Source organism: Arachis stenosperma, chromosome 6 (assembly GCF_014773155.1).
Source record: "Arachis stenosperma cultivar V10309 chromosome 6, arast.V10309.gnm1.PFL2, whole genome shotgun sequence".
In the NCBI taxonomy this organism is placed as follows: Eukaryota; Viridiplantae; Streptophyta; class Magnoliopsida; order Fabales; family Fabaceae; genus Arachis; species Arachis stenosperma.
In genome coordinates this window covers 8,808,616-8,819,610 of record NC_080382.1, presented here as the reverse complement: position 1 = coordinate 8,819,610, position 10,995 = coordinate 8,808,616, and the positions used below count along the sequence as shown (strand labels likewise).

Below are 10,995 nucleotides of genomic sequence, written 5' to 3'. Positions count from 1 at the left end.
AGAGTGTATTGCAACACGTAAGAACGTGTTGGACACGTGGCAATATCCTGACCAACACGTAGGAGCGTGTTACACACATGACAACATCTTGACACGTAGCGGCGTATTGAAACACGTAAAGAACATGTTGAATAACTTCATACACTTTAAATGTCAATATTCAACCAAAATACCATCTCTATTTCCATATAAGAAATAATTTCTGGATTTAAATTTTAGAAACAATTTTATACGAAAAAAAGGTTAAAAACGCAAAAAAAAAAAAAAAAAAAAAAAAAAAAACCGGGCTTTACAACCAAAATCGTTACTTTTACTTTACACCAATTTGTTGTCTTCTCTTTTCCCATTACTCCTGATAATAATGTTGCCGGAAAATCTAGTGTCTAACACTCAACATGAAACAAGATCCACGGAAGAAGTGAATCGTTAACATCCTTATTAGATTAAACATAAAGCCTCCGGAGACTCGATCGAATATAATGTCATTGATTTTGATATGATACTTATTCAAATATTGCTAAAATATCCTTGACTACTTGAACCATTATTTTGAACCGATATGATGTATGCCGAAAAATTCCTATTCTGGTGTACATGACCTGAGAGCAATTTTGAATAATTTTATTGACCACCGTACTGGATTGGAAACACGTTCTCTAAGTAACTTGAAACCATTGAAATTAAAAGAAACTCGTGACTCAGCTCGTAAATATTTATCTTTTCGAAGCTGTATGTGCAGTGTTTCGTTAACAAATATAAAAAAACCGGATTCATCCATGGACTCAAAGACCAAATTAATTGTAAATTAAATTTCCTTACATTACTGCTAGATTGAATGATACTGTATATAATTAATATATAGTGCGATAGCATTGAAAAAGAAGGAAGCTAGAGAGAGAGGTTGAGGTCGATAGCATCATCGTGGTGATGTTGCTCCTTATTAATTTTGCTGTGTTGACACGGATTGGGAATGGTTGGAGATAGAGATGTGGTTGTTGTTGTTGGAAGTGGTCTTACGAACTGATGAAGCTCCTGTGTTGCGAAATCCCCTTCTTCAAAAGATGGCACCCAAATGTTAATGTTGTTATTAGTTGATGTCTTGTGCATCATGTTCTTGTTCATGCGTTGAAGCTCCTTTTGTCTGCGATCACGAGCGTCTTTGAAGCTCCGCAAGAGTGAGTAAAACTTGTCCATCTTCTTTTCTTCATCTTCTTCTACCATGTCATCATCATCACTCTCCTTTCTCCTCTTCTTGTTTTCCATATAATTGATTATTGGAATGAATGGCTCTGTGTGTGTGTGAAACTGAAATGATGAACAGAGGATATATAGAGAGAGTGAGTATGTAGTGGTGGTGTTAATAATTAAGCTTAAGAAGTGGGATTAATCAACGTGTACGTGTAATATTTGTGTTGTGACGTGTGCAGTTAGTTGATGAGAGTTGAAAGTGAGAGACAGATAGAGAGAGAGAGAGAGAGAGAGAGAGAGGTGTCGTTGGGGGGAGTTGGCAATTTGGCATCACGATAATCACGCAATTATAACTTCATTGCTAATTCAACTCCATAATCACATCGCCTCATCATGACGTAATACTCTTTGCGTCACAACTCACAACCTTTATTTCCATTCAATTCCTAATATAAATGCAACCTTCCCCATCATCTCCTCCTTCATTCATTTAATCATTGCTAGTTACTTAGAAGAAAATATCTTTTAAGCGAATATTATAATTAAAAATAATTAAATAATTTAACATAATATATATAAATATTTTAATTGTTATTTTTATATAAAAATATTTTTATGTAAATAATTATTTTATTTATCATATTACTGTAATTTGTATGTTATTTTAAAATATTTTTTTAATTTATTATTATTCAAGATTGAGTTTAAGAGTATGTAAAAAAACAATTCATTTTCGATGATTATCTTAAATTTCTAAAAGATTCGGTATTAATTGATATAATACCTAATAATTTATTTTATGGGTTTAATTGTTAAAAGAAGTTATAATATTAATTATATATGTATCCAAGAAAATATGACGCAATACCATAATAAATCATCAAGCAATTTGTGAGAAGAACAATTCATTTTCGTAAATCAAAACTTCAAATATTATTTTATAATTTTCATCAGACTGATATAAGAAGAGAAATTCATAACGTTACAACCTTATAAATATATGTATTATTTTAAATACTTATATTCAGATATCTAATTTAGTATTTCTCTTCATAAATGCTAACTTAAATGTTAAAATTTTTATAAATACATTTTCATTATAAAAATGACAAACTCAGAACATCAAAAATTTAAAAAAAGAGGACAGTGACAACATCGTGTTTTCAAACTATTTTCTTTATAATTTTTATTTAGGTAACTCTTCAATAAAAGTTTATAATGCATAAATATTGACAAAGACACGAGACGCAATACGATATGGTACACGTAAACACACAAATTTTAAACTTTTATAAGACATAAGAACACACATATATATAAAATATAAAATATTTTTTAAATAAAATTATAACGATATTTTGATATTTTATTAATATTAAAATATAAATTAATTTTTTAACTGCTTTTAGTGTCGTTTTTAATTATATAAAATATTTAAAATATTTTTTAACAAAAAAGACAAATAAGTTCCTAATTTTTTAATTCGAAAATACATAAATTTCTAACTAATTGAAAATACAAAAATATTTTTGATCTTCTAAAATAGGAGACATTTAAATTCATTCGTCCAAAATATATAAGGATAAATCAGTCCCTCTGAAAAATCTAGATGTCTCGAGTTTTAGAAAATAAATGATATTTTTATATTTTTAATTAGTCGAAGACTTATTCGTTTTTGAGATAAAAAGTTAAGATCTTATTTGTTATTTATTCTATTTTTTATTTTAATAAATAATAATATATATTATTTTTAAACTCATTTCAAAAATATATATTAAGATTAAGACTAGATACGTTGATATATTATGATATTTAAATGTGTCTAAACGTATTTATTTTTTTTATTTTTTATTAAGATACAATAACACCAAAAAATATGTATCAAATGAGTGTTAATAAATGTCGTTTTCAAAATGTATCTGGTAGATACTGTAACTCAAAATGTGTATGATAGGTAAAAATACTTCTGCAAACATGTATTTTATGCTTCAATCCTCCTTTTCGATTTTTTTTTATTTTAATTATGTTCGTTAATAATAGATGTATCGTAAATAATAAGTATACACGTAATTAAGCAAAAACTAATTTATAATAAAAAGATTTTGGACATACCAAACTCTATGTAATAAAAAGGCTGTAGAGACAATCAATTATATTAATTATTAGTACATATATTTTTTATAAGGAAGAAAGGAGCATTATATATTTTCATAATTGTGGTGCCGTCGTGTAATATAATATGACTCTCGACCATAATATAAGAGATGAAATAGTGTAAAGAAGATTATTTTGGGCGGTTGGTATGTGGGGACTTGGGTGGGTGGCCATTGTCGGGTGGGTGAGGAGTAGCAAGAAGGATGATGCAGAAAACAATCGCCGTCCATGTCACTGAAATTGTACTCTTAGGTAGCTTTTAGAAGGAAAACTGAGATGGAAATATTGAAACTGGAAGATAGACATGGGAAGATAAAAATTGAAATAAATTTTAGTATTGTATTTGGTATAAAATGTACAAAACTGAATTATATCTTAATATTTTATTTAATTTGAGATAGAAATAGAAATTAAAATTACATAATTATTAGAATTGAATCGGTAATGGAATTAATCAAACTAATAGTTCATTAATTTACTAGTTGAGTCGATAAAACTTATTTCACATAAATAAAACATATAAAATAATAAAAAAATATAAAATTAAAATTTAAAATACATATATTTACTAACAGTTTAATATATAAATATTTAAAATATTTAATATTTATTTTAATAATTATATAAATACTAATAAAATAAATATATATAAAATTATAATAAAATAAAAATATTAGTAATGAAAATAAATATACTGGGTACAAGGCTCGAATCTTTACGTAGGAATTTTTGCAAAATAGCTATGCGCTTATGTCATCTGCTCGTAATTGATCGTATCGATTTTGATCGGTTCAAATGAATTTGACCGATTTTTTATTTTAAACTGTCAGGACATTAAATTTAACTGGATAAGGGTTCGGTTTTTTAATTTTTTAATTGAACTGATCGGTCTGACTCGATTTTTATAACGATGCTAAAATGTTTGAAATTACTAAAATGCTGACGCGCTTACATCATCAACTCGTAGTTGACCGCACTAGTTTTGACCGATTCAAACGAATTTGACCGATTTTCTACCTTAAACTGTCAGGACATTAAACTCAACCCGATAAAGGTTCGGTTCTTTGGTTTTTTGATTGAACTAGTCGGTCTGCTTCAATTTTTATAACTATGCTAAAATGTTTGAAACTACTAAAATGCCTTTATTAATTAAAAAAAATAAAAAATCCTAAACCAGCCCCCCTCTCTCTCTATATCGTCACCGTCTGCGAGTTTCACTGTTCGTCATCATTGATGGCGGGAGGCTCGCTGTTCTTTATTGTACTTCTCTATTGTGTTATGTTGATGTATAGGTTGTGTTGTGTTAGATATGCTTTTGCTTGCTATTATATTGATTCCAAAGAGGGATGGTGGCTCCTAAAAAATATGGGGGAGGCAATGGCTGGAGGAGAAGGGACGACGCTGTCCGGAGAAGGGAGGATATGATGGTTGTGATAGGATAGAGTTGGAATTTGAATAGATGAATGAGGATATTTTTGGAAAAAAATGTTATTAAAGTTTCAGTATCTGTTTCCAAAATTTTAGTCTACTGTATTTCCACTTTCTAAAAATACCGAAAGAACTAAAATTTTGGAGACGGAGACTAAAATTTTAATTCCAGCCTTTGGCCACTAAACACAATATTGAGTCATAATCTTTCAGTCTCAGTACCAATCCCTTTACCAAAAGCTACCTTTTAGTCTTGACTTGGACTTTATGGACAATACTCAAATACAGAGAAGAATAATATACACATACGTATAGTATAGAAAGTAAGCATACTTAAGAGTAAAATTCACTTTTGATCCTTATCATTTGTTAATTTATACAACCCGCCCTTAACGAATGAAAAATGACAATCTGTTTTTTATCCTTCTTTTTTGTTAGACACATGAGCTCTTCTATGAAAATCTCTAGTAAAAAGTGACAGAAATTATTTACGTGTGACGTTAGTTTATATGATCTGATCTTTCTTACATTGATGATAACCATTTGATTAGGACTATTTATCGCATATACGTTGTAGAAGGATAATAATTATCTGATTGAGATATCATTTTGATGATTATATAGGAATTAAACAGTTCAAATCAAATGGTTATCATTTACATTAAATTGATAAAGGTCAGATCATACAAGTTATATACGTTACATGTAACAATTTTTCGTCATCCTTTATTGAGCTTATGCATCTAATAAAAAGTAAGAATAAAAAATGAATTATTATTTTTCGATCATTAAGATACGAGTTGTCTAAATTAAAAACAAATAAGAGTCAAATAATTTATTTAAAAGTGGTGGAATTCACAGAATTTATTTATTTTTTTATTATTTTTGTATTGTCTGCACACATTTATTTCATATAAGAGTGGGTATCAAATTTTATAGGATATGAAAAAAATACAAGTAATCAACATTAAAAATCAATTAAATTTGGTTATTTTTATTAAAATATATATATTTTTAACTTGTATCCTTCTTACTTACACATAAATATAGTTTTTCCCTAACTATCAATTGTCATGGTTAGGTAGGCCTAGCAGCATGGATTCAATCTGATTGGGTAGAATTGTCAATTCGATCTGCTGCGGGTAGAGTTGGACCCCCCATATATGTGTTATATATTTAAAAATATTACATATAGGAGTTGAACTAAATTAAAGACCTTCAACATGTGCAAAAGATTTTTAGTTCATATGCAGATTTTAATTTGATTATAATTTTAATTTGAATTCATGACTTTATGTTGTTTCTGTTATATACATATAAATTATTTGTCATAAATTTTTATTTTTCTAAAAAAATTATTTAAACATTAAGAAATTAGAGAGAGGAGTTTCCTAGTAAGTATTGTTTTTGTTTCTGTTACATTAATATATTTGTATATCTGTATAAAGTGTATTTAAATATATTACATTTGTATATATTTATAGGAAATTCACTTCGAAATGTCAAGTATCAACATGGATGTAGTGGCACAAGCTGTGGTTGCAGAAGAACAATAACAAGAACCCCTAGTGGAAGTAACCGCTAATTTTATTCCAAATAAGTCCACTTCGATTGAAAATAGTAACAAATCGAGTTTAAAGAATGTTTATTGGCAATACTTTAATCGATTTCAAGAGGAAAAAGAGTGGAAGGCAAAATACAACTATTGTAAATATGTTCTTGGAGCCAATCCAAGAAATGGGACTACAAATTTAAAGAATCATGTACTTCACTATTGTAAAAAGATCAAATTAGCAAACTCTAGACAATCAATAATTGCTGATTCATTGTCTAAACATGCAAGGAGTGGTATGAATGCTTTTGTATTTAATTCATCTTATACAAGAAGGTATATTGCTAAGACCATTTGTATGCATGAATACCTTTTATCTTTTGTGGAACATGTTGGAATGGAGGAAGTATATGCATCAATGCAACCAACCTTTAAGGTGCCTAGCCGAAACACAATAAAAAATGACATTTTTAAAATATATGAGTTGGAGAAGCTTAACATGACTAAGTTAATAGATGGAAATGATAGTCGAGTAGCAGTTACAACCGACATGTGAACTTTCAACCAAGAAAAAGGATACATGGTTATCACGGTACACTACATTGATAGTTCATGAATTTTGCAAATGTGTGTATTAAGGTAATCTTTTAAATTATACTTCTAGTAATTGATATGACTTTTAATATTTTTTACTTGAAATTATTTTTTTTAGATAATAATTGAAATATTTTTTGAACGATTTCCAGTTTTACTTGGGTTCTCGCTCCTCATACGAGTGAAGTTCACTCTAATGCATTAATAAAAAATTTTGTTAGAGTGGAACATAGATAGAAAATTGTCAAATATTATATTGGATAATTACTCTACTAATAATGCTATGATTGATGAGTTGTTGGGGCGTTTAGATTAAAAATATTTGTTGGTGGGGGTTCTATATTGCATATACATTGTTGTGTTCATATCTTGAATCTAATTGTAAAAAATTGTTTAAATTTGGTTAAAGAAAGTGTGGAAAAAATTCGTGGTAGTGTGCTGTATTGGACTTCAACCCTCTAAAAGACATGAAACCTTTGTAAGTTGGTGTAGTAAGTCAAATGTTTAATTTACAAAAAAATTTACTTTTGATTGTCCAACTAGATGAAACTCCACTTATGTGATGTTAGAAACTGCATAGTTGTATCGAAATGTGTTTTTTCGATTAAGACAGAAAGATTCTAATTACAAAAATTTGCCAAGCAATGAGGAGTGGACCTTACTAAAGAAATTTGTGATAAATTAAAATAATTTTAAGATATGACACAATTATTTTTTGGTACTCAAATTTCAACAACTAACATTTATTTTAACAAAATATGTAATATAAATGTTGCCTTGAAAAAAGATCTACTTCTCCAAATCCGTTGATTAGTAACATAACATGTAGTATGAGAGTAAAATTTGATAAATGTTAAAAAAAATTCATAGCATGATAGGTGTTGCTGTCATTCTAAACCCTAGGTACAAGTTTGTTAGGCTTGAGTATAAATTATCAATGTTATGTCAAAATCAAGATGAATGCTCAAATAAGATTGAGACAATTAAATAGATATGCTATGACTTGTTTCATGAATACCAACAGAATCCGTCTAATTCAAGTAATGCATTTGAGGATTCTACACAAGAGCTACAGATGAATGCAAAGAAAGATGATGATGCTACTTACCGATTGTATATCAGACAAAAGAAAAGGGAAAATGGTTTATTTGTGAAGACTAAATTTGATCATTATATAGAAGAAGATGTTCATCCTTTGAGTGCGACTTTGATATTTTAGCTTGGTGGAAAGTGAATGCGGTTAGATTTCCAACCCTTCAAAGAATTGCGAGAGATATATTTATTATCCATGTGTCTACTGTTACTTCTGAGTCTTCTTTTAGCACAAGTGGTCGAGTAATTGCTCCTCATTGTGGTAGTCTTTATAAAGATATTGTGAAAGCTTTTATGTATGATCAAAACTGGCCTGATTGTGTGCAGCATATCGTCAAAGAGGTTATTTATGATTTAACTTTTCTATTTGTTTTTGGTAATGTTAAATTTATATATAGATTGATTAATAAATAAACTTATTATCTTTGATTTTTAGATAAAAAAACCTGATTATCAAACTACAAATAATTATGATGATGATGATGATGCTGTCTTTGAAGTCATAGACTAGTGATGGTGTTGTTGCAACAAATGAAATGCTCATGGAGACATGAAATTAAATAATTTTATTTCTATTTGTGTTATTTACTTAAATAAAGACTTTTATGTGTAATAAATATTTTATGAGTATGTTGTGTATAAGAAAATTGTGTTATTTGTGGGATCATTTCTGTTGTTTGAATGTTTGAATTAAATTTTTAATTTGTATGCTTTTTAGATTATATATTCTTTTTGTTGATCCGCGGGTAGGATTAGGGTTAGGTTCAAACCCTACTAGGAGTGGCAATGAGGCGGATAAGGGCAGATTTTTGCTCTACTCGACCCCGCCCCACCCTACAATAACCCGCATCGAACCCGCCCCACTTCTACCCGCGAGTAGTAAAAAGATAAACCCTAATCCGCCTCTGCGGGTACCCATCCCGCCGCTACTGTCCATATAATTATTAAAACTTAACAAATAAAATAAAATTTTAAAATTTATATAACCATCATTACATACATAACATAAATCAAAATAAAAATTTAAATATGATACATATATTATATATATATCAAGTCGGTTTAACCTAAGTCCGACTCCACCTTGTCCTGCTCCGTTAAAAATCTGCCCCGTCCTGTTAAAAATCCGCTCCAGAGTGAATAGGGGTGGGGTGGGTATCCATGGATTCGGGTAGTATTGCCACCCTTAAATCTTATTCTACTCTATCTATTGCCACCTCTATGTTAAAATTTAAAGTTGTTGTTGTTCAATGACAAAATTTAAACAAAATTCGAGAAGAATCAAAACTAAAAATATATATAATAGTATTTAATTAAAAATAAAATTTATAAATATAATTATTTTTTTAATTTATTTTTAATACGTAAGACTATACATGATTAAGATTAACTAAAAGATTAAATCTGATTATGGTTAAGTAAAAAATTTGATTTAGGTTATTAACAAATCAAATTGATTTTAAATAATAAAATCGGCTATTACCGGTTATGAAATTAATAAATTGATTTTAAAAATAAAAATCAAATTTTAAAAAATAACTTTTTTTTGGTAAAATCGGTTTTGCACATAAAAATTAATTTTTTAATCTAAAAACTTGTTTTAAAAAACCTTATTTTTTAATTATAAAAATCAATTGTAATTTATAAGTTAATTTTTAGAATATAATTTTTAATATTTTAAAAATTAATTTTATCATCGCAATATCTATTTTTTAAAATTTTTTGGATTAATTATTTTATTGTTATTTTAATTACAATCAAATAATATACTGTAACAAAATAAAATCTTAACTTTTCAACAAAATAAAATACTAAAATTTATTAATATATATAGTGGTGATACTAGGCATTTAGCTTGCAATGTTAATTTAAAAATAAAATAATAACTCTTTATTAACAACTAGTATTACTATTAGCTATAATACAGTTTTTATTGTTCTAAAAACAAAATAATATATAAAAATATATTATAAGACATATAAGAGAGAGACAAAAAATTTGAGTGAATGATAAGGATTGAATACAAATAAACAAGATGAGAATATATCAGATGACCGGAATAATTTTAAAATAAATAAAAATATTAGACAATTAATTTTTTTTAATGAAGTTTAACAAAGTCAAATTTATGTACACACGTACTTTTAAGTTCAGTCATGCTATATATTTATGTAATTTTTTATCTAAGTTCATTTAAGCTGGCCTAACACAAAAAATTCAATACCATTAAATGAGTGTATATTACACGCGCCTGATAAACCCCAATTTGAGGGTTTATCTTGTATTGAATCTAAAGTATTTTGATAACCTTTTGTCACATTTAGCCTAGGAATTAGCATGGTTTTGTTATCTCTCCCCTATTTGTACTTAAGTGTAAAAACATGCTTTTTAAGCCTTATTTTGATGAATTCTATTTCCTCTTTGATTCCATAAGATGCCTTGATGTGTTTGTTAGTAATCTCAGGATGAAATAAGCTAAGCATGGATCAAAGGAAGCAGGGAAGGAAGCATGCAAGTGGAGAGAAGCATAAAAAGTCAAAGAAGCAAAGTCGACCATGCACGCGTACGCGCACAAGGCGCTCGCGCGCACATTGCGGAATTGGCCAGGGACGCGCACGCGTACCGTGCGCGCACGCGTCGATGATCGCACATGACTTCATTAAGGCAACACGTGCCTGGCGATTTTGGAAGGTTTTAGCAACCAACTTTGGCGCCAAAATGCATATAAGAGCCAAGGATTGAAGGGGATTGACACACATTCACATCCATAGACTAATTAGAGATCATTAGTTAGATAGTTTTAGTTCTAGAAGTTAGTTTCTAGAGAGAGAAGCTCTCACTTCTCTCTAGAATTAGGATTAGGATTATGTTTAGTTCTTAGATTGAGATTTAGATTCATCTTCTTCTATTTCTATCATCTCAATTCCTTGTAGTTACATTCATTCTTCTTCCATTCTTTTGCTATAATCTCTCTTATGTTGTTCTTG

The 10,995-nt window shown here is 28.6% G+C and overlaps 1 protein-coding gene across 1 annotated transcript; it reads right to left on the bottom strand.

Moving 5' to 3' along the window:
* Window positions 1-754: 754 nt before the first annotated feature.
* LOC130935991 (uncharacterized) lies at window positions 755-1,339 on the bottom strand. Its single transcript, XM_057865951.1, has one exon. It carries the CDS (start codon window positions 1,261-1,263, stop codon window positions 889-891), a length of 375 nt encoding a protein of 124 aa, XP_057721934.1. The 5' UTR covers window positions 1,264-1,339; the 3' UTR covers window positions 755-888.
* Between the last annotated feature and the right edge of the window lie 9,656 nt (window positions 1,340-10,995).